The 25,430-nt window shown below is 43.6% G+C and overlaps 1 protein-coding gene across 9 annotated transcripts in view; it reads right to left on the reverse strand.

The window, feature by feature from the left end:
• The window catches only part of PARD3 (par-3 family cell polarity regulator), a 901,610-nt gene that overhangs the window by 499,663 nt on the left and 376,517 nt on the right, over positions 1–25,430 (reverse strand). For all 9 annotated transcript variants that reach the window (XM_082258262.1, XM_082258264.1, XM_082258261.1 and 6 more), the window contains one exon: positions 20,350–20,475. In XM_082258262.1, coding sequence (XP_082114388.1) covers positions 20,350–20,475 — 126 coding nt within the window. The remainder of the gene's footprint in view (positions 1–20,349; positions 20,476–25,430) is intronic.

A 25,430-nucleotide genomic window follows, 5' to 3' on the forward strand; every position in this document is an offset into this window, starting at 1 on the left:
AGGTCTGAGGAGACTCTGCATGAAGCAGAAGATCGTCTAGGTAACCTAGAATCGATATACCTCTTTGGCGCAGAAGTGCCAACATTGGGGCCAACACCTTTGTGAAGACCCGCGGAGCCGTGGCGAGACCGAAAGGTAACGCCACAAACTGATAGTGGTTCTCCTCTACGGAAAAGCGTAGAAAACGCTGATTTCCTGCGAAAATGGGAATGTGAAGATAGGCGTCCTTGATGTCTATGGACGCTAGGACATCCCCTGGATGCAGGAAGGCTGCTACCGTGCGAATGGACTCCATTCTGAATCTTCTTATGTTGACGAAAGAATTGAGTGCTCTTAAGTCCAGAATTGGACGCACTTTGCCCTCTTTCCTGGGTATTGTAAACAGGTTTGAATAAAACCCTTGAAACCGTTCTGTCCAAGCAACGTGGACTACCACTCCTTGTTGTAGTAGATCTGTGACTGCTCTCCGCAGATCTTCTAGACGATCCGGAGATAGTCGGATATTGGAAGGGAAGAATCGCGCCGGTGGGAGAGATCGAAACTCGATCTTGTACCCTGACTTTATGACTTCGCAAACCCATTTGTCCGGGATTCTGGAAAGCCATGGATCCGGGAACCGGCGAAGACGTCCCCCCACCCCAGTTATGGGTGGGGGCGCACCTTCAGGCTTTGGATGGTTTATCTTCAGGTCTGGAGGGGGCGGGCTTTTGCTTGCCCGACCATCGACCCCTAACGCCTCCTGCAGGGGCTTTGGAGGACTTCGTTTTTTCACCCGCTGGACGAAAAAACCTCTTGTGAGCAGAAAAAGAAGGCCCTCGTCTTTGACGAGTTCCTCTACCTTTAAAATTCTGCGGTAAAAAGGTGCTTTTTCCACCGGTGAGATCCTTAATGATCTCATCTAAGTTGGCTCCAAATAGACGCTCTCCTGAAAAGGGGATATTAGCCAATGCTTTTTTGGAACCTTGGTCGGCTATCCAACCTTTTAGCCACAGTGTACGCCTGAGAACCACTGCTGAGACTGATGCTCGCGCCATTAATGGAGTGGCGTCTAACGCCGCATCACATACAAACTGTAACCCCTGTATCATTTGTTCCAACAAATCTGATACCGCCTGAGGGACTTCTTCTAAGTCCCGGCGTAACCACTTGGTCCATTCAGTTACAGCCTGCGAAACCAGACCAATAGCAATTATTGGCCTGAAAGCTGATCCAATCAAGGAAAACATGGTGCGAGACATAGCTTCTATCTTGCGATCCACTGGATCTTTAAAAGACGGAGCGTCTTCTAAAGGAATAACCGTGGCTTTATTCAATCTAGCAATTGGTGAATCCACCACAGGTGGTTCTGTCCATTTCTTAATAAGGGTTTCCTCAAACGGATAACGCCTGTCAATGCGTTTAGAAATATTAAAAGTGCGTTTTGGCAGACGCCATTCTTCATCGATTGGATTGCCAAAACATTTGGGCAATGGAAAAACCTTTGCTACTTTGATGCGCTTTTTAGTCCCAAAGGGGATCTCAGTTTCAGCTATTTCTGATGGAATACCCTGTAACCTTAAAGTCTCTTGAACAGATATAATGAGTGCGTTTACCAACGCTTCCTCTCGGGCTATGGCTGATGCCGAAACATCCTCCTCACTGTCTGAAGAGACAGGACCCGAGACACCAATACCAGATGAAGTACCTGCAACTGCAGAAATAGGCTCAGAGTCTGAATCCGAGGTTTCAGATAATAAGGGGTTAGGCGGGGGTCGCTTTCTTGCGCCCTGTCCCTGACAAGCCACTTCCACCCGGGACACAAAAGTTTCCATAATGGCTGACAAAGATTCAATTGTCAATGGGGTGCTGGAGGATCCCGCAGACCCCTCGAGGGGATCCGGAGGAGATACATGAGTGGCAGGGTCCATGTTAATACAGGACACTTTGCCAGCAAAAACAAAAAAACTTTTTCTTTTTTTTTTTTTTTTTTTGTGTGTCTCCCCCTAGCGCAATAGCGCCCCTCAGAGTACCTGCTTCTCGATCCCAGAGAGAGAGAGAGGGACCCCCAAGGCTCACCAACCGATGTAGTGCAGTTTCCAATAAACTGCAGCCAGCGTCTGTCTTACACAGACTGGAAGGAGCTGTTTGCTTTTTCCCGGGCAGAAGGCGTGGCTCCGCCCCCTGTGTACGCCTTCCGGCGTTCCCAGCCCTCCACGAGGAAGCTGGGCTCACAAAACATGGCCGCCCCCATAGAAGAGACATAAGACTCCAAAAACATGGCGGCCGGCGTGACCTGAGGACATATATGCATTCGGTCTACGGCAAAATGGCGGCGGACCGCCGATATCGTCTTCCCAGCACATCCACCTGCACTCTGCTGAGAGGTGACATATGGATCTACAGAGATACACTGCACATAAGGTAGGATTATACCTCCTATTGTCTACTGTAATGTTACAGTCTGCTGGGTAGAGTGTTAGCTCTTGAACCAAGTCCACTTCCCACAAACACATGCTGTATTACAAGGGGGACTTGTAAGTATCAGATATATACTGACCATATCTGGAGGGGCCCATAATATATACTGCCTCATAAATGAGGAAAAAAAGGGAACGTTTACTCACCATACCGAACCGACAGGCACCCTCTCTTCACAATACCCTCTCCACCGGGGTGGGGGTTTGTGGACGCCTCGACTCTTCTGGTACCTGGCGTCCAAGCGAGCTTTTAACTCGCAAAGTCAGTCCCTTTACTGGGACTCCGTCGCGGCCGACTCAGCGCACTGGTCTGCACGCGCTTTTAGGCAGAAACCGGGGTGACCACTGGATCTCAACATCCAGCCCGTCGCCCGGCCCCGCATACTTACTTGAATATGTCGCGGCCGACCAAGCGCAATGCCATGGTCTGCACGCGCTCGTAGGCCGGCTGGGGTGACCACAAGTGTCGCCCAGTCCGGCATTTTTGCTTGAAGATCTCACAGGAAAAAAACACTGGAGAAAACTACCTAAAAAATGTCTTTTTCTTAAAGAAAAAAAGTCTTGCCAGGACCAAAAGATCCCAGCAAGGAACTTAGGTCCTTACTCCTGACTAGACAGAAAAAAACTGATTCCCTGTAGCAGAGAGAGGGAGGATATACCCTCAGGGACTGCCCCCTAGGGTGGAGCCAGAACGTTTTGTCATTCTGCCTAGTCCTACTCCTGCGGAGACAACATAACCCAGCTCTTGAGAATCAAGAAGACTACGTCTGTCAATGAGCGATAGAGAAATGGTTGTTGAGCGTAATTTGTAAATATCATATAAGCCAATGTGTTGTAAATACAGTTTAGTGTGTAATTTGTATATATATATATATATATATTATGTAACCCTTTCAATAAATGTGTACCGGATGGTACTACCTCTTTTGTGTAAGATCTCTCAGGATCTACAAGTGTATACTACAATGATTGGAGTGTATGCACATTTACAGAGAACCTAGGCAACAATCAACTTGTTATGCGACTTTGGACATGACCAATCACAGTCCATTCTTTTCAATGGCACCTGTTCAGATACATGCAACTTAAAGTTGCAGTGATTTTGGAAAGGTGCCTGCACTTCTTTGGTGCAACGTTTAATGCAATTTAGGTCCATAGTGTGTAAAGTCAGATCAAAGTCTCACAGAAAATTGTTCGACTTTGGAGTTGCGCTAGTGTAAATGGACACCCAAAGTATAACTAAAGAAACCTTTTTAAATGTATTTTTATTTTATTTGGATAGGTTGGAGAAGGATTACAACCTGTATGGATTAAATCGCTATCTATGGCCCTGTTAGGGGGAGATTGGCCCTCTCTATTAGTCGTGTTTACTATTGTCATCAAAAGTTTAAAAAAAATCAAATCAATTTTTGGTGGTCAACAGACCAGGAAAATATTCCAATAGGGGCACTAGTTTGGGTGACCCAGGTGACAACCAGGGATACCCTCACTTTGGAAGGATTTCCTCTCACCCACTGTTTTGGCTATGGGACAGGAAGTGGAGAGAAATCAAACCAATGTAACACATTATAACCCTCCCCTACACTATCCAAAAAGGCCTTATGTTCTACTTTAAGTGTAACCTAATTATAGCAAAAATCTGCCAGATGAGGCTGTGCTGTGTGGCAGAGCTGTGTAAATTTCATTACAAGATGGACAAAAAAGAAAATCCTTTGACAGGTAGGGTAGTCCCCTTATAAGTATTTCATTTGTTTGTTTAGTAGTTTCCTGTGGTTCAGCTTTAAAATTTCAAGGTAGAACTGGCCAACTATACCTAAATATGAAATGGCCTTTTCAATCCAAGTGTCTGTATCTTCTGGTTTTTAGCCCCGATGAAGGGGGACTGCTGTGCCCCCAAAACGAGCTGGCTATTACAAAATAAAAAATCTTTTAAAAAAGTTTTTAAAAGTAAAAAAAAAAAAAAAAGTGTGGTGCTCCCATCCTTATAAAACAAACTACTCTTGTGGTCCAGCAAGACCCCGCAGTTGCTGGTGAGCAACCTCTAGGACGGCAAACACATGCGTATAAGGTTCATTACTTCTACCCCACAAAGATCAAATATAAAATGGGGCCTTTTTTTGTTGTATGCCATTTCCAGTGTTCATAATTATTTTTTCAGTTCCTTAAAGGATTTATTGCATGGACCAACTGAAATTTCCATATGCATGACATTCATTTTTAATATATTTTGTATGAAAAAGACAAGTCACAAAGATCAGTACTTGAATTTTTGCTCTTTACAATATTGCTAGCTTTTGACTGGCTTTAATAGTGAGTTTCTATGGGGTTGTCTACTGAAGAGGGCAGAGAATTAAAGCCTAGAAAGAGGACAAAGCCTAGTTGTACATAACGTGGAGAAGGAGAAGGGATAAAAACTGTCAGTTTATTGCCGCCTGTGTCCCCACTAGGGAGATTCACCCTCTCTGTTTGTCCTCTAGACACAAAGTGATAAGAAATACGCATATTCAGAGTTGTCTACAGAACAGGAGGTGAACAAATCTTCCGATGAGACAATGGTTCTGGTGACAGCTGTTTCTGCTCTTTCTGGAAATGTATCATCTAATTTTCTGTTGTGCCTCCAGAATCTCCCCAATGAGACACAACCGAATGAAAAAAAGTTTTTGGATACAGATAAATTTACCTACACTATAAACCCAAAGTTAAATTATTGAGTTCAGGTGTTTCCAGAGAAGGGTCTTATTAATACGACTGTACACAGATACAGGTTTAATAATTATTTACTTACAACCTTGTGTCAGGTTTGAGGAAGGCCTTTTATTGATCCAGCATGACTGTGCCCCTGTACATATAGCCAGGTCCATAAAAGACTTGACTTGAGATGTTTGGTTTGGAGGAACAGAAATTCCCTGCACAGAACCCTGAACTAAACCCTATTGAACACCGTTGGGATGGACTGGAATACAGATTGTGAGCCTGGTCTTCTAGCCCAACATCATGCCTGACCTCACAAATGTTTTTGTGGCTGAATGGGCACAGATTCGGGCAGACACCCTTTGAAATCTTGGATGGCAAAATTCTTGTAGAACATTAACGGAATTCTAAAACAGAAAATCTAGCTAAATTTCCCTTTACACCTTACTGACTTGACCCCTATTGTTTTCAAAGGGAACCTATGCAAAATGTGGACACTGCAGTCAGACTATCCCTAGGTTTAACACCTAATGGGATTAGAATACAGCCTGTAAGGTCAGAAGAGGTGAACTAATTTTGAATACTGAATGTGTTTTTATTAAAGAAATTACATTAATTCCAAAACCAAATAAAAATAAATGTGTAAACAAACTCCTCCACTCCAAGCCAAATCCTCCCGCATTGCCTATACAGAGGCATGCATGCTCCAAGCTTACAGCTTTATTTAGACAACCATGAAAAGTGTTTCCGCCCATGGGACTTCCCCTCTAATGCTTTTCAGCCAACAAGGCTTCTTCATTGAGATTAAAGAAACTAACAAATAAATACAACTTTGACATACTTTCTAAGACATTTGTCAAGTTATAGAATGTATGGTTGAGAAGTTTCGTACAAAGGTTCATTTGGAAATCTACCAGTGTATGGCCAGCTTTCCCCGGTCTAAAATTGAAAAAACCTAACAAAATTATGTTGGTAGTTTTAAAATAAGATTAGCATTCGTCACTGTGCTGGAGGGGCTGTGGCGAGGTAGCCCATCCTAAACATGTGTTCTGGTCGTGTAAACATTTAACAAGTTTCTGGAACAAGATATTTTCAATTATATCTGAAATTACGGGCGTTCTTACCCGCCCCTCTCCAGCACTGGCAATACTAAATGTAGGGATAGATAGGTTCCCAGGGAACTGCTGTAACACAGTTACACATATACTCTTAGCAGCTAGGAGCTTAATCGCAAGGCAGTGGAAATCGAACGAGGCGCCTAATGCATCAGACGCTCTCAACTTAGTTAAAACCAACCAAATATATGAGAGCTTACTAGCCCGTAAAGCGGGAGGTGGAAAAATGTTTGACCAACATTGGAAATTGTGGAATGCGTGGCTTGGGGGTGCTCGCTAGACTATCTACCTTGATGGAATGTTTTACACCGACAACCTGACCAACCTTTTCCTCTTTATTTACTGCTGACCCGTTTTGTTTTTGTTTTACTTTGTTCTACTCTAAGGCTCCGTTCACATCTAGGCGTTTTGGGGCGTTTTTGGGGCGTTTTTCTGCTCTAGGATCAGCTCTCAAAACGCCCAACAAGACAAATCCTATTCATTTCAATGGCCCCTGTTCACATCTGAGCGTTTTGACGCTGTATACAAAACGCCCAACGCTCAAAAAAGTACATGAGCTTCTTTTTGGGCAGATTACAGGCGTTTTCCATTGATCTCTATTCAATCTAAAAACGCCTGCACAAAAATCGCGGTAAAAATCGCGGTAAAAAACGCCGCAAAAATCGCGGTAAAATCGTGGTAAAAAACGCGCGAAAAACGCTACGCTCAGGTGTGAATGTAGCCTTATGTGCTTAACTGTAGGTTGCTTTGTAGGGCTACTTGATCACCTGCTCATATGTTCTCTCCTGGAATACCTTCCTCCTCCCCCTCTTCCTCCTCTCTCTCTCTTTCTCTCTCCCACTATCCCGGTTTCCCTTCTCTCTCCCCTTCCCCACCTTTTTCTTCCCCCCTCTTCCCTCCCTCCTATCTTCTTCTCTCTCATCTTTTTCTCACTTTCTTCTTCCTCTCCTCTTCTTGTCCAACCCCTCCTCCTCCTCCCCCTTCCCGTCCAACCCCTTCTCCTTCTACTTTCCCCCTCCCCCTCCTCCCATCTCCTGTTCCTCTTCCCCCTTCTTCTCCCTCCTCCTCCTCCTCTTCTTTTCTGCTGCTCTTCGTCTTTCTCTACTTCTTCTCCCTCTTCCCTTCCTCCCCCGTCCCCTTCTTTCCTTCTCTACCCCTTTGTGTAGATGCGTGATGCCACACCATTCATATCCATTAATTGTATAAGCTAATTGTACACAACACACTATTTTGAGAGTTATTTGTAACCCTACTCTGTTGCACAATTGTTGTATTCTAAAAATCTTTCAATAAAAAACTTAATGAAAAAAATAAATAATAAGATTAGCGACTGCTCCTCTAGGACTCTCTCCTCGTGGGTTAAGTTGATGATTACATTATGATTAGTTGCTAGAAAAACAGCCTTGTGACCCAAATCTTTCAAATACAATAAATAAAATAAAGCAAGTATTACGAATATAAAGGGTGTCAAATTCTAGCAAAATGACAATGTGACACAGAGACATGCAGTCTGTAACTAGGTCCTAATTTACAAAATGGTGAAAGGCAAAGAGCAACAGATAAAGTGAAATGACCTGTACCAACCAATCAAGAGAGGATATTCCACTCAAGAAAACATACTTATCACTGGTTGCTAGAGGTAAAGGAAATCTCTAGATCATCTATGTGCTTTCCACAGTCTTAGAGAATAAGATCTATAAACATAGAATTACGATACAGAACCTGTATATCCTGTTTTATTTACCTAATCAATAAGATAACCAGCAACTGATTAATGCATATTTTCCAGAAGGGAAAAACACAGTGAACCCCACTGACGAGTGATATATTTGAGAACTGCTACAATCTGTGCCAGCCAGCGGTGCTACTCTAACTTCTATCAATTCCCAGGATTTACATCTGAAATATTAACAAACATGTTATATACATCAAAGAACAGTGCCAAGTTCAGGAGGAAAGTTATTGCTAAGCTACAGAACAAGACAAGGAACTCAACACAGCTGGACTGACAGGGGAGAACACACGCAGAGCAAACTGTCTGCAGAAATAGGTGAAAATGATCAGAAAACACAAGCAGGCACAAAATTCAACTAAAATCACCTTGAGATAAATGAACTGGCTGTATACAGTATTGTGTAAACGTTGCATTCACTTGTGAAAAATGCTACTAAATGAGGATGTTTTAATTCCTCAATTAACCCCTTGTGCCTGGCAACACTTTAAAGGGGTTCTAAAGGCCAGGAGGGTAGGGCTTCCCAATTATGTGACTGGTGTGATTGGCTGTCATACAGGTTACATGATATAAAGCCCCTGATCCCAAACAATGACCAGATGCCGTCCAGTAGCTACGAAATATGAACAAGGGCCAAGATTATTGTGCTCACTGCGCTGGCAGCCAACTCCAGAGCCACCAGATCAACTTGGTCCTCTGTGATAAATTGATCTGTCCAAAAACTGGCCCCACAATGACAGAATGTTGCATTGTAGAGATCTTGAGTAAAACTTTTCAAATAGGAATTCAGGTAAAGAGGCTCCCATCAGACCCAGGACTCTCTTTCAAAACCAAGTGTCAGATGGCTCCTTGGCTGGAGAGAGAATCTGAGACCTTTGACATTTTTCCAACAACAATTTCTAAAGGTTCAGGATCCAAACTGTTGAATTTTCTAGAGAGTCAATATCACATTGTGCAACAGAGCCAATGCAGACTGTTCTCTAAACATAAGGTTATCTTTGTGAACCTGTAATTACTTGTGCAGCATTTTTAAAATAAACCTTTACCTGTAAAAAAAAAAAAACAGAAGGTCGTCCAAGTATGCTGCAATGGGGATGCCACATGAAAGCAACAGGAAAATTAATAGGGCCAGCACTTTGTTAAATACCCGAGGAACAGACCTGAGGCCAAAGGGCTGGGCCACAACTGGTAATGCAGGGGCCCATAAGCAAAGCATAGGAATTGCGCTGGAAAGATAGGGACAAGAAGGTAAGCATCTTTGATGTCAACGAAAGCTAGAAAGTCTCCCTGTTGAAGGTTGGTAGTGAAGGTGAAGGTCCCTGCTAAAAAGATTTTTTAAAATTCCATGCAAACATTTTGGACTCCAATGAAGACATTCTGAGCTTTGGGATTAAGAAAAGGACAAATTCCGCCTTTGGGCTTCAAAGTGGTGAACAAGTTGGAGAAAACCCCTGAACTATTTAGCCAAATGAACTAGAGAAATTATATTTTGATCCAAAAGACCCAAGAAGGCTCAAAGCAGATCTGCTAATCTGTGCGGTGACACAGGAAGCCTGAAGTTGAGAAACTGAGGATGGGGTCAGGGAGTGAATCTATTGTAGAACCCTGTGGTAACTACTCAGTCTAAGATGCAAGCTGTACAAGCATCCACATGAGTTAAAACATGTCCCCAAGCTACAGGAATCCAACTTTAAGATTCTCACTAGATGGTATTACACTCCCTCCAGATTGTGCAGATGCTTTCCAGAGGTTTCCGACGCTGCTGGCACTGTCGAGCTGCCGAGGGGACCCTGCTCCATATCTTTTGGTCCTGCCCATTGACGAATTTCTGGATGGACATACGGAGGATTACTCAGACATTCACTGACCATCTGATCCCGAACGATCTGGCCTTCTGCTTATTGCAGTTCTAGGATATTCTGGCATCCTCTTATAAGAAGTCAATCCTTAGGCACCTCCTATCTGCTGCCAGATCCTGTATCCCTCTTTTCTGGAAGCGCTCGACCCCCCCCCCCCCCCCCCTACGGTTGCGAGTTGGGTGCGTAGGGTGGAGGATATCAATAGGATGGAGGACCTGGTCCTGTCATCCCGTCGCCAACACTAGAAGTATGTCACACTCTGGCAAAACTGGGACCTGTTTGTTGTATCTGAGGAGGGTACTGCACTTTTGAACACGAGTTTGCCCCCTACGTAGCGTGCTCGCCTACCTGATGAGCTCCTCTCCTGGCTTTTGCCCCCTTTGCCTTGTTTATGTCTCTCTAGTCCTTCCCCCGCCCCCTCCCCTCTTGCCCCCCCCCTTCTTTTGCTTCTTCCCCTTTTCTCTGCCCCCTCTGTTTCTCTCTCCCCCACTTTGCCACTTCTTCGCTTACGTTCCTTTGTTCTTCTTTCGTTTTTTTTGTTCTCTTTTCTCTTATTTTCTCTTCTCTTTGAAACAAAAGGTTTAAAACTGCGGGTAGTGGAAGAGTGAGTCACTTCACTGCTACACTGTTATTTGCAAGTATGTTTGCGGCTATGTTCTTGTTTGTTATTTAAATTCTGTTGCTTGCATATTTGTTTGGATTGTCTTACCTTTGCTGCCAAAATAAAAATGTTATATTTGAAAAAATAAAATGTCCCCAGTCTCAAACTATGCAAAATAGAAGTGCCAATTCCTACAGAGAAATGCTTATCTGAGGGTTTGGCAAACAGAGTGCAAAGACTTGTAGGTAGATAAGGAGCCAAAGTTGAAAGGGTCTGGAAGTTTATGTCGAGGAAATGGAGAAACAAACGTGGCATTTCTAATATGAGAGAAATGCTAGAAATGAGATTGGAGGCCTCCAACAATCAATCACAAGTGAAATTTTATGCTACAGCCATCTGCCTTTTATATAAGAGGGATCAATGACATTGGCAGTTACATATTTCTCTGACCAGTCAGACATGGTATGACTAAATTAAGCAAAGGCTAGAATTTGGGAAAGTGCAAGTCCAGTCAGCCAACGGTTGGGTCCTTGAAGACACCCGTGTTCTTTACCCGAATAGAAAGTGCCTTGCTGCGGGTGGGATATTGTTTAATCCATATTGAGAATGGACTACTTCTGCATAAACACTTTACTAAATGGTTACAAGACTAAGTAATGTTTGGGGGCAGCAGACACATCATCGTGCTGCTTCTAATCTACATAAATAGTTGAGCAAGTCAGTGCAAAAGAAATGTCTTTGTGGCTTTAGGAGTTTTAAATGACCCAAGGTTGGGCACTGGAATGGTAGAAGCAACAGGCTGATCCTTTGGTTCCAGAGTGGTGTGCACAGCATCACACACTGCAGACTCCAGAAGTCTCCTTTAAAAGGCTGACTCCACTAATCAGTCTCTTCAGCCAAGGGCAAGGAAGGCACTAAGGCTATGCGCAAAACTAATATAGAATCAAAATTTACATAACCGCTTCCTTAAGAAAAATAGGACAGGAAAATGCATTTTTTCATATTTATTCCCAAAATAAAGTAAGGAAATAAAAATATATGAATTTAAATTTTCTATAGAATTAAATAAAGCCCTATCTGTGCAAAGTTACCCCTATAGCATTGTTCACAAAGTTAGCATAAGTAAATTCTCAAACTAGAAGTTACTTAAAACTACATTGTTTGCATTTTAGATTGTGTAGCTTTTAAAGTAGGCATGCAATGTATGGCCTCATGGGCAAACATACCCTACTGTTTAACATGTGCGATTGATTTTGCCTCAGGTAAACTGCTTGATTACTTCGTAGACCCAAGGAGTTTTGCAGAGTATTAGAAGCTGGATCCCTGGTTATATTTTGAATGCTTTATAGCCCTGTAAAAGCCTGAGCAGTATATTGATGTTCTTAACAACCAGTACCGAGAGCTCAGCTCAGGCATTTGCTCCAATCTACTTGATATTAACCAGGTGTGAATATGATTTGTGGTTTCCAATAAAGAGATATAGATCTTAAGTTGCAGGAGTTATTGACCTGAAATGCTGTCTCAATAACAGAAGTTTTAAAATCTTCCAGACTTGATTAAAAAAAAAAAAAGACAGGAAAAAAACTTTGAAAACAAAATTTTGCCACGTATAAAAATGTACCATAATGTAACCATGAAATTAACCATTGCCAGGTATTTAACTTAATTCTGGTTTATACAAATACAGTGCCTTGAAAAAGTATTCATTCCCCTTGGAATTTTCCACATTTTGTCATGTTACAGCCAAAAAAATGGATTTTTGTAAGAACTTACCGTAAAATCCTTTTCTCTTAAGCTCATTGACAGACGTAGTCTTCTTGATTCTCAAGAGCTGGGTTATGTTGTCTCCGCAGGAGTAGGACTAGGCAGAATGACAAAACGTTCTGGCTCCACCCTAGGGGGCAGTCCCTGAGGGTATATCCTCCCTCTCTCTGCTACAGGGAATCAGTTCTGTTTAAAGCAGTACAGAGAAATTAACCCAACCCAACTCAATGATAGAGGGGCGGGTACTACGTCTGTCAATGAGCTTAAGAGAAAAGGATTTTACGGTAAGTTCTTACAAAAATCCATTTTTCTCTATCGCTCATTGACAGACGTAGTCTTCTTGATTCTCAAGAGCTGGGACATCCAGAAGCAGTGCCACAAATGAGGGGTGGGATTGACAAAATCAAATCCAATCTAGTAGGCCCAACCGGTGCCAAACTAGAAGTTTTAAAGGCTCATTATAAACAAAGAATGAGACTAAAGAAAAATTTTCCAACGGAAAAAACCCTCGAGGTAGACCACTGGTCTCCTCAAATTGCGGCCTGCAAAACCTTGCGGCCAAATGAGGCATCAGACGATGCCATTACATCAACTTTATAATGTTTAGAGAAGGTATGCACCGACGACCAGGTAGCCGCCTTGCACACCTGGACCACTGACGCCTGATGGCGAAAGGCCCATGACGCACTAAGTGCCCGAGTGGAGTGCGCCTTAACAGGGAACGGGGGCTCCCGACCCTTAATAGAATAAGCCTGCACTACCGTCTGTCTGATCCATCTGGAAATGGTCGCGGCAGATGCAGGCAACCCCTTTTTGGGTCCATCTGGGATCACAAAAAGTGAATCCGTCTTGCGAAACGAGTCTGTCGTTTTCAAGTATACCCTGATCGCCTGGACCACATCCAAGGAGTGCAAAGCAAATTCCCGAGGATGACTGGGCTTAGGACACAGGGAAGGTAATACAATTTCTTCATTCAGATGAAATTCTGAAACTACTTTTGGTAGGAAGGATGGATTCGGACGAAGAACCACCTTATCTCTATGAACCACCAGATATGGTGAACGACAAGATAATGCGGCCAGTTCTGACACCCTGCGTGCAGAAGTAATAGCCACCAAGAAGGCCACCTTCTGGGACAACGTGGGTAGAGGAATCTCCCTAATATCTTTAAAGGGAGGTTTCTGAAGAACCGACAACACTAAATTAAGATCCCAGGGGGGTAACGGCGCGTGCACTGGCGGAGCCAGATGTCGCACCCCCTGGATGAAATTCCGCACCAAGGAATGAGTAGCCAAAGGCTTCTGAAAGAAGATGGCTAATGCTGAGACCTGACCCTTGATAGTACTCAAGGCCAGTTTCTGCTCAACCCCTTGTTGCAGAAAAGCCAATATTCGACTAATCGAATAAGACCGAGGACGGAACCCCAAAGGTTCACACCATGCAATGTAGGACTTCCATGTGCGATGATAAATCTTTCTGGAAGTCGCTTTCCTTGCTTCAACTAGAGTAGGAATAACTGAAGCTGACAAACCTTTGTCCTTCAGCACCTGGGTCTCAATAGCCAGGCCGTTAAAGCCAGCGATCGTAAAGCAGGATAGAAGATCGGTCCCTGAGACAGTAGATCCTCTCTGAGAGGAAGTCTCCACGGGACGTCCGCCACCAGTCTGACCATGTCGGCGTACCAAGCTCGACGAGGCCAGTCCGGAGCTACCAGGATTACTGGGATTCCTTCCTCCTCTACCCTGCGAAGAAGTCTTGGCAGTAACGCGAGAGGAGGGAAGGCATATATTAGCTGGTATTGCCCCCACGGGGCGAACAGTGCGTCTGCGGTTTCTGCTAGAGGATCGCGGGAGCGAGCCACGAATCTCTGAACTTTCCTGTTGAATCGTGATGCCAACAGATCCACATCCGGGGTGCCCCACCGTAGGCACAACTGGTGGAAAACGTCTGGATGGAGGGACCATTCCCCCTGATCCAGGGTCTGACGGCTGAGATAATCTGCCTGCCAATTCTCCACCCCCGGAATGAACACCGCAGAGATTGCTGGAACAAATCGTTCCGCCCAGCGAAGAATGCAAGCCACTTCTTTGGCCGCTCGGACACTCTTGGTGCCCCCCTGGTGATTGACATAAGCCACGGCCGTGGCATTGTCCGACTGGATCCGAACCGGGCTGCCCTGGAGCTGCTCGGTCCAGTGAATCAGACAAAGTCTGATCGCTCTCAGTTCCAATACATTTATCGGTAATCTGGATTCTTCCGGGGACCAAAGTCCCTGGGCAGATAATAGACCGAGAATTCCTCCCCATCCGGATAGACTGGCATCCGTGGTCACTATCGTCCAATATATTGGCAGAAATGACTTTCCCTGGCTGAGCATTGGAGACCGAAGCCACCAAACCAGAGACTCTCTGGTCTGTTTGCTCAATCGGATCTGATTGTCCAGGGATTCCGGATTCCGATTCCATCTGAGGAGAATCTCTTGCTGAAGAATTCGGGTATGGGACTGGGCAAATGGGACTGCTTCGAATGAAGCCACCATCAACCCCAGAACCCTCATGCAAGTCCGAAGGAAAGACCAGCTGTTGGACAGTAACAACTGGACTGCTGATTGAATCTTTCGAAGTTTCCCTACCGGAAGAAACACTCTTGTCCTGACTGTGTCTAGAATTAGACCCAGATATTCGAGCCTCTGGGTGGGAACCAGAAAAGACTTTTGCTGGTTCACCAGCCACCCAAATTCCTGTAAAGAAATCATAGTAATTTCTATGTTTTGTAGCAAGGTCTGAGGAGACTCTGCATGAAGCAGAAGATCGTCTAGGTAACCTAGAATCGATATACCTCTTTGGCGCAGAAGTGCCAACATTGGGGCCAACACTTTTGTGAAGACCCGCGGAGCCGTGGCGAGACCGAAAGGTAACGCCACAAACTGATAGTGGTTCTCCTCTACGGAAAAGCGTAGAAAACGCTGATGTCCTGCGAAAATGGGAATGTGAAGATAGGCGTCCTTGATGTCTATGGACGCTAGGACATCCCCTGGATGCAGGAAGGCTGCTACCGTGCGAATGGACTCCATTCTGAATCTTCTTATGTTGACGAAAGAATTGAGTGCTCTTAAGTCCAGAATTGGACGCACTTTGCCCTCTTTCCTGGGTATTGTAAACAGGTTTGAATAAAACCCTTGAAACCGTTCTGTCCAAGGAACGTGGACTACCACTCCTTGTTGTAGTAGATCTGTGACTGCTCTCCGCAGATCTTCTAGACGATCCGGAGATAGCCGGATATTGGAAGGGAAGAATCGCGCCGGTGGGAGAGATCGAAACTCGATCTTGTACCCTGACTTTATGACTTCGCAAACCCATTTATCCGGGATTCTGGAAAGCCATGGATCCGGGAACCGGCGAAGACGTCCCCCCACCCCAGTTATGGGTGGGGGCGCACCTTCAGGCTTTGGATGGTTTATCTTCAGGTCTGGAGGGGGTGGGCTTTTGCTTGCCCGACCAACGACCCCTGACGCCTCCTGTAGGAACCTTGGAGGACTTAGTTTTTTCACCCGCTGGACGAAAAACCCTTTTGTGAGCAGAAAAAGAAGGCCCTCGTCTTTGACGAGTTCCTCTACCTTTAAAATTTTGCGGTAAAAAGGTGCTTTTTCCACCGGTGAGATCCTTAATGATCTCATCTAAGTTGGCTCCAAATAGAAGTTCTCCTGAAAAGGGGATATTAGCCAATGCTTTTTTGGAACCTTGGTCGGCTATCCAACCTTTTAGCCACAGTGTACGCCTGAGAACCACTGCTGAGACTGATGCTCGCGCCATTAATGGAGTGGCGTCTAACGCCGCATCACATACAAACTGTAACCCCTGTATCATTTGTTCCAACAAATCTGATACCGCCTGAGGGACTTCTTCTAAGTCCCGGCGTAACCACTTGGTCCATTCAGTTACAGCCTGCGAAACCAGACCAATAGCAATTATTGGCCTGAAAGCTGATCCAATCAAGGAAAACATGGTGCGAGACATAGCTTCTATCTTGCGATCCACTGGATCTTTAAAAGACGGAGCGTCTTCTAAAGGAATAACCGTGGCTTTATTCAATCTAGCAATTGGTGAATCCACCACAGGTGGTTCTGTCCATTTCTTAATAAGGGTTTCCTCAAACGGATAACGCCTGTCAATGCGTTAGGTAATATTAAAAGTGTGTTTTGGCAGACGCCATTCTTCATCGATTGGATTGCCAAAACATTTGGGCAATGGAAAAACCTTTGCCACTTTGATGCGCTTTTTAGTCCCAAAAGGGATCTCAGTTTCAGCTATTTCTGATGGAATACCCTGTAACCTTAAAGTCTCTTGAACAGATACAATGAGTGCGTTTACCAACGCTTCCTCTCGGGCTATGGCAGATGCCGAAACATCCTCCTCACTGTCTGAAGAGACAGGACCCGAGACACCAATACCAGATGAAGTACCTGCAACTGCAGAAATAGGCTCAGAGTCTGAATCCGAGGTTTCAGATAATAAGGGGTTAGGCGGGGGTCGCTTTCTTGCGCCCTGTCCCTGACAAGCCACTTCCACCCGGGACACAAAAGTTTCCATAATGGCTGACAAAGATTCAATTGTCAATGGGGTGCTGGAGGATCCCGCAGACCCCTCGAGGGGATCCGGAGGAGATACATGAGTGGCAGGGTCCATGTTAATACAGGACACTTTTGCCAGCAATAAACAAAAAAACCCTTTTTTTTTTTTTTTTTTTGTGTGTCTCCCCCTAGCGCAATAGCGCCCCTCAGAGTACCTGCTTCTCGATCCCAGAGAGAGAGAGAGAGGGACCCCCAAGGCTCACCAACCGATGCAGTGCAGTTTCCAACAAACTGCAGCCAGCGTCTGTCTTACACAGACTGGAAGGAGCTGTTTGCTTTTTCCCGGGCAGAAGGCGTGGCTCCGCCCCCTGTGTACGCCTTCCGGCGTTCCCAGCCCTCCACGAGGAAGCTGGGCTCACAAAACATGGCCGCCCCCATAGAAGAGACATAAGACTCCAAAAACATGGCGGCCGGCGTGACCTGAGGACATACATGCATTCGGTCTACGGCAAAATGGCGGCGGACCGCCGATATCGTCTTCCCAGCACATCCACCTGTACTCTGCTGAGAGGTGACATATGGATCTACAGAGATACACTGCACATAAGGTAGGATTATACCTCCTATGTTTGCTGTAATGTTACAGTCTGCTGGGTAGAGTGTTAGCTCTTGAACCAAGTCCACTTCCCACAAACACATGCTGTATTACAAGGGGGACTTGTAAGTGTCAGATATATACTGACCATATATGGAGGGGCCCATAATATATACTGCCTCATAAATGAGGAAAAAAGGGAACGTTTTACTCACCATACCGAACCGACAGGCACCCTCTCTTCATAATACCCTCTCCACCGAGGTGGGGGTTTGTGGACGCCTCGACTCTCTGGTCCTGGCGTCCAAGCGAGCTTTTAACTCGCAAAGTCAGTCCCTTTACTGGGACTCCGTCGCGGCCGACTCAGCGCACTGGTCTGCACGCGCTTTTAGGCAGAAACCGGGGTGACCACTGGATCTCACATCCAGCCCGTCGCCCGGCCCCGCATACTTACTTGAATATGTCGCGGCCGACCAAGCGCAATGCCTGGTCTGCACGCGCTCGTAGGCCGGCTGGGATGACCACAAGTGTCGCCCAGTCCGGCATTTTTGCTTGAAGATCTCACAGGAAAAAAACACTGGAGAAAACTACCTAAAAAATGTCTTTTTCTTAAAGAAAAAAAGTCTTGCCAGGACCAAAAGATCCCAGCAAGGAACTTAGGTCCTTACTCCTGACTAGACAGAAAAAAACTGATTCCCTGTAGCAGAGAGAGGGAGGATATACCCTCAGGGACTGCCCCCTAGGGTGGAGCCAGAACGTTTTGTCATTCTGCCTAGTCCTACTCCTGCGGAGACAACATAACCCAGCTCTTGAGAATCAAGAAGACTACGTCTGTCAATGAGCGATAGAGAAATGTCAATGTATTGTATGATAGACCAACACAAAGTGGCACATAATTGTGAAACTGAAGAAAAATGATAAATGGTTTTCAAAATGTTTTACAAATAAATATCTGAAAAGTGTGCTCTGCATTTGCACGCCACACGCTGCTATGATCTGACTATATGCAAGAGGGTGGCTACATTTGTTTTCCATGGTTACACTGTATATGGGAATGTAGTCGCCCTCTCGTTTGCTCCAGAGATGGAATATGAGATTAGTAGAGTGCGTAGAGCAGTGCATATGATCATGATCGTAACTAACTTGCACTGCTTGTTCCTGAGAAAAAGGCAATATGCGTGTTTTTCATGCTACCATAATAAAAGTTTATGGCTCCAAAAATGCACAATCTTTTTCCAAAGAAGATTCAATACAACAATTCCCTTCTATGAAATGCAAAGAAAACACTTAAAATCAAGAGTGAATGAAGCCCAAAACACTGTTTCTCAACTCTGGTCCTCAGGGCACACTAAAAGGCCAGATTTTATTATCTTGGGGAGATGCAAATTAGAATACTGCAATCCCCGATCAGCAAATGATATTGCCTGTGATGTATTTCAGTTTTCTTGCAAACCTGGCCTGTTAGGCTGGGTTCACACTGGGGCGGCTTCAAAGACGCAGAGTCTGAAGCCGCTCCGTGCAACGCGACTTCAGCGGGGCTCGCAAACTACTTCTCTAATAAAAGTCAATGCAAGTCGCCCCCAAAGTAGTGCAGGAACCTTTTTCTAAGTTGGAGCAACTTGAGTTGCTCCGATTAGAACGGTTTCATTGCACTAAATGGAGCGCGACTTGTCAGGCGGCTAAGTCGCCTGACAAGTTGCCCCCGTGTGAACCGGGACTTAGTGTGCCCTGAAGACCGGAGTTTAGAAACACTGGCCGAAAGCAGCCCATAGATGGCTTAGTTTGTTTTTTTCATTCGTTCAACAGTTTGATTTAAAAAAAAAAAAAAAAAAAAAAACAGTCTCGATTCCACATACTCTATGCGGATGAGGGAATCCTCCCAGTTTTGTCTTTGAATTCTTTTTTTTTTTTTATAAATTCAAAGTTTATTAGGAGAGGAAAGGGCACACAGTACAGGCAAGATCAACAGTACAGGTCTATACACACCATTACAGACATAGAACAGCTCAAAAGCTAATGCATAAAATCACAGCATATGCAGCCTCTAAACTAGAGGGCAGTGGTATTAGACGTCAGAGAACTGCCACGGGGAGCTAGGTCCCCGGAGAGGTCTCCCCCTCCACCATCTGTCACATGGCCGGAGTACGGAGGCGGAGAAAAACAACTCCAGCGGGTCCAACCCCCCGCAACCAACCATAGGAGACCCAGGTATGTATGCCCATGAGGGAAGGAACAAGGAACAAAAAGAGAAAATGGGATGATTAACATTTCCCTTCCTCTCCCTTTCCTTTTTTACGTAGAGGGTGGGAAGATCCCACTAAATGAGAGACGAGGATTGTCTTTGAATTCTGACAGCTGTGGCAAAAATCTGACAGGGTGGTTGTACAGAAGTCGATTGGTAGATCAACTTCTGTACAACCACCTTGCTTATACATGAGTCGAAATTCCCTGAACCAGCTGAAGTATGGCTGGCTTAACAGCATCAAACTTTGCGCCCCTTGTTTTTAATGTTTTGGCAACGAACAGTTGTAGACCAAAAAAATTACTTATTGTCTGGTAAAAATAAAGAAAAATTATGTTGGCAATTTAAAGGCACATTAACTTTTCTTTTAAATACAGTTTATAAATAACTAATTGTATTGCAAATATTTTCCCAAAAAATATATTTACCCTTATTCCAAGTTCAAGGACTATGTGTAGGTTTTGAAACATAGGATATTGTGTTGAACTTTGGATTGTATCTGGAACAGCTATTCTCATAACACTAGCAGCTACATTTTTCCATCGTATTTCTTTAGAATTATGCTGTGTAGGTCACAGAATGAAAAGATGCAACTTTTTTTTTTTTTTTTGATTGATGAACTTTTAAACTTAATTTGTGGAAAGAAAATCTTATCTGCACAAGTACTTTATGGTATTAAAACCCATAATATCTGGTCTTGACTGAAGATGAAGAATCCACTTACTGCTCAAATCTTCTGTTACGAAGGTCACCGTTGTTAATCCGGACGATACAGTCGTTCTCATGGAAAAGGTTCTCTCGTTCAGCTTTGCCACCTTTCTCTAGCCGTTTTACTAATAACCCGAGTGTTCTGCAACATTAACATCACAAATGATTACACATGCAGGACTGGGGCTGCTACTTAATGGCTTGTGCAGATGACAATATTCATACAATATATGAGCAAAGCAAAATATTAACATTCCCTGAAGAAAACAAGGTTAAACTAGCAGAAAGAATAACCTCTTTTTTTTTTTTTAAAGAAAAAAACTGCAAGCCGGTACAGACTAGAAATGGCATTTATTTATGTATAATTCCATACGTATACATATATAAAATATATCACACAAAAATTAAAATAGAATAAAAACTATAAAAAAGTTAAATAAAAGCTCTCCAGAGAGCTACAAAACATTAATAGTGTGGTCAACCAACAACCTTGTGATGAGATGAACTTTCATCGTAAAACTTGCTGATGCTGAAGTTCTGCTCCATGAGGAGAGCTCCGATAGCTAATAGGAGGGAAGGGACACAGAGCACAAAGGAACAGAGGAGACACGGTCAATCACAGGCTGTGCCCTCCCCAGTCACCTTTTTTCTCTTGGTGTCAGGAAAATTCAGAAGTGACTCACTCTGATAGCAAAGGAACAAGGCAGCAGACAGAAACAACACTTAGTGCTCTGGATTAAGACAAGTACACACTATAGAGAGATATGCTTTGTTCATTTTTTGTGACCAGAATAACTGGAAGCATATTACTGGAAGTGGTAGCAGAGGAGGAAACGCATCCATCCATCCATTGGGACACCAGCCTTTCAGCGCAAGGAGACCCCCAAAGCCTATATTGATCTTTAGTTGACGTATGCCAGCTAAGATCAACACTATCCGGTGAGTTTGAAATGTTATCACAGTTTGGCGGTGAATCGGAGAGTGCCACCACTACTGTCCATGAACATGCACAGTCACCTTCATTGGGCTGTTATTATTTGCATAAGGGACTTACCACTTTGGACTGCATATTGTTTTTTGCACTGTTCCAGGCCCTATATTCACTATTTATATATTTTGCCAATAAGCACTATATATGCACTTCTTGTATTGCACTTTAGATGTTTTACAATTCACGTATGTTTACCATTCATGTATCAATTGTGTCTATAGCACTGACCAAGCACAGCACTTTCTATTATTTATTTGATGTTAAAGATTTCAGGTACTTTTTAAGCATTGCACTGATGAATTAATTTATTCCCATTTTTACAGTTTATTTTCACAGCAATTCTTGCACTTAGTCCCCGTTCACACTAAGGCGACCTGTGAGGCGACCTGGTCGCCTCACAGGTCGCCGTAGATCGCCTTCCATAGGGAAGCTGCGGACCCGTTCTAATAGGAGCAACACAAGTCGCTCCGACTTAGAAAAAGGGTCCGGAGCTTCTTTGGGGCGACCCGGCGCGACCGTCAGACTTCAATGTTATGAAGTCTGTCCCGGCCGCTCCGAGGTCGCCCCCCGCTGCTCGCACCGCGACCTCGGAGGTCGCCCCCCCAAGTCGGATCGCCCCTGTGTGAACGGGGCCTTACGGATATGTTTACAGTAGGAAGGAGGATTTAGCGCTGTTTACATTTGTCCGTTCGTTTTTTGTGTCTGAGGTTTACAATCTCTTTAAGGAAATTAAAACAACTCGTTATACTAGTAGCTACTAAGGCTGTCAAACACATTGCAACTGTGTAAGAACCAAAGTCCACTTAATTTATTAAATCAGAGTTATCCATGTCCTACTGTATCCAGAGCACACAAACCTACCTCGCGTGCTTAAAAGAAAGTCAGTAGGAGCTGTGCAGTTTAACGCCCTTTGCCACTGATGCGATGCAGTGCAGTGTGCCCGCAGGTTAGCTGTGCTTCCGCAATTACTTCTACTACGTCCCATGGTTTTAGTGCATTTTCAGAAAGCGCACCAAAAACACAGAACATCATAGTCAATGGGAAAGTGCAGCTAACCAGTGGGCACAATGTACCTCAGCGCATTAGTGTGAAAAGGGTCTAAAGCAGTAGTCGACTGCCCTCACCCCACACCACCCCTTATCTGTAGTACTTTACAAAATGCATACTCAACTACACAGCGAATCCAGCGTAGCCCTGCACTGCCATCTTGGTCCTCTTCAGCTGGCTGCCTATTCTGGATGTAGGCAGCCAGAACTGATGATGGGCTGGACTCAATAACTTGTATTATGTCTCAGCAAAATAAACCTGGCTCCAACACTTAAAAACAGAGAAAGAGCGAGTGACAACAGACCAAGTGGTCTATCAAGTCTGCCTTTTTATTGCAAATGGAAAACTGTATTTTTATTTTCATTTTGGATAGAGCAAGGCAGGGTTATAACCCGTCAGTTTTTTTTTTTTTTTTGCCATCTGTGCCCCATTCTTAGGGGAGGGGAGATTCACTTTCTGTCCCATAACCAAAACAAGCACTAAGAGGACATCTCTGCAAATTAAGTGAATCCCCTGTTCTGGGCACAATTCAAAATTTGGAATTTTTAAATTTCACCTTGAATGAAAATTGCATTCAAAGTAGGTAAATAGAAAAAAAAAAAAAAAAAAAAAGAGGGTGGCTCTCCCCAAAAGGGGCACAGACAACAATTAAACCGACATGTTTTTTAATCCCTCTCCACTTTATCCAAAGCTAAAAACAACAAAATAAAATAAAGTTGCCTTTAGTAATACTTTATTTTTTTGATTGACTATAGGTCTATGTTTGAGTGCACTTACAGGTGACTCACTATCTCTGCTGGAGGTTTATTCCAAACCTCAATTACTCTCTTGATAATATACTTGCCAAGATTTGTTTTTAACGTTCCTCCTGCTAGTCTGAAGTAAAGTCACTGTGCTCTTAAAATTAACCACCTCAATACCGCCATATGTGGAGAATCTCCTCCTGAAAAAAACGGTACCAGGATCATGGTTGTAGCCTCAACCAGGATCCTGGTGTAACCACCTTAATATGAGGCTGTATATACCTCATATTAAGGTGGTTACACCAGGATCCTGGTTGAGGCTACAACCATGATCCTGGTAGTGTTTTTTCCAGGAAGCGATTCTCTATACAGCAGCTAAATCAGTTTTACAGGAGGCAAAAGGGGGTCATCCATCCCTCGCAGCTGCCTTTCCTAGGCTCTCCTATCCCACTGACAGCATTGACTGTACATCGGCGAAATTGACATGGTTTCTCCCCACTCTGCTGCATCAGAATCTGGAAGCGACGAGAATTTTGTCACTTCTGGTTTCAATTAGTTTGATTACAAATCGATCTCGGTCCTCATAAAGAGGACCTCTGGCAGCAAATGCTTTCACAAAGAATGTTGTTCAACCTTGTAATAGCAATAAAATTGATTAAAAAAAAACAACAAATTTGTAAATTAAAGAGACAGTGAACATATGCATTTACACATATGTAAACGGCACCACAAACGTCAGGTATCACCGCAATCGCCACAGAGAGGAGCAATAATTCTAGCGTCAGTATTCCAGAGTAGCTCTAAGCTGCTAATGTGTAAAGGATTGAAGGTGTCCCCTATGGAGATTTTTAAGTACCGTAGTTTGACGATATCCCACGGGTGTACGCAATTTTTAAGCGTGATGTGATAAGAATCTATTTACCTGGTTTAACAATCTTTTATATTTTACCAAAAGTAATAATATATTGTGATTGCGTGCCCTAAAACTCATTAAAGTGTATTTTTCCTGAAAATTTGCGTTTAATAAACAGCTCCACAAATATCGTGTGCCATAAAAAAATTGCCACTACAGCCATATTATTCTCCAGGGCCTCTGCTTAAAAAAAATATATCCCGTTTGGGGCTCTAAGTAATTTTCTATTAAAAAAAAAAAAAATGCTGATTTTTCCATGTATGTGAGAAATGGCCCAATTGGATTACATTTATATTGAAAATACTGTCCACTGAAACATATTCACCCCCCTAATGTAAGGTTTCCATTATGCCTCTTCTGTTCAAAACAAAATCTGTTTGGCTGGAGTTGGACTTTAGCAACCTACTTTCCTATCCAATGATACTGAAACAAGTAATAACACTTGAATTGGGGATACAATATAACCAACTATTTCATAAAAGAGAGAGTTCCCTGTGGATGGAATATTTAAGTAAAAAAAAAAAAAAAAAAAAAAGCAATTTTTACTGCTAGACAATACAACTTGTGTAATAACAGAAAAAAGGTTCACATCTCACTGCAAAATAAATAGGACGAATAAAGGCAGAACAAAACCCACAGAACTTGGCCTGTAGATCTGTGTTTTATATGGTCAAGGCACTGTGTAACCTCCAATATTCTTGGATCATACAGCAGACAGTGCAATATACGTTGTGTAATACTGGTATCTTCCATATATTATCTTTCTCAAATGTTACAAAATGTTTTCTCTACAAGCATTTGTGTCTTTTCAAAGTTCTGGAAAGTGTTACTTCGATCCAGGAACATTTACAGAAAGAAAGCGTAAAGGTGACACCACATAACATGTCATAAGTAAACCACAAAAGCCCAACAATATAGTGACTAAACAATCAAGGATGTAAGAATGAGTCCACAAAGCTTATTGTTATAGCTACTCCTTCCTTCAAACCACAATAACTGCTTTTTTTTTCCAATTTGCAATCCTGGTGACTGGCATGTACACTTTTTAAAGGATATATGACTCAAAAACTGCACTAAAAACGCTTATCGTTGCGTATTTAAAGGCTTTTTGGGGCATTTTTATGTGGTTCCCACTTATTTGAATGGGGAGAAGAGCTTTTGGTGCCGTTTTTATTTTTTTATTTATTTTTTTAACTGACCAAATATGCTCTAATAATGTGGCAAGCAGGATTTTTTACACCACAATGGAAGTGCACCGCCCCGATGTGAACAAATACATACTGCCACTTTAAAACAAACCAAATGGTAAAAATGGATCCACCTGCTTACACAGATCCCTTAATTTCTGCTCAGAATTTTGTTACAGTTGGTCACATGACCAAAAGTTCAAATATTGGGCACAC

Source organism: Pelophylax lessonae (genome assembly GCF_965119305.1).
Source record: "Pelophylax lessonae genome assembly, chromosome: 5".
Lineage (NCBI taxonomy): Eukaryota > Metazoa > Chordata > Amphibia > Anura > Ranidae > Pelophylax > Pelophylax lessonae.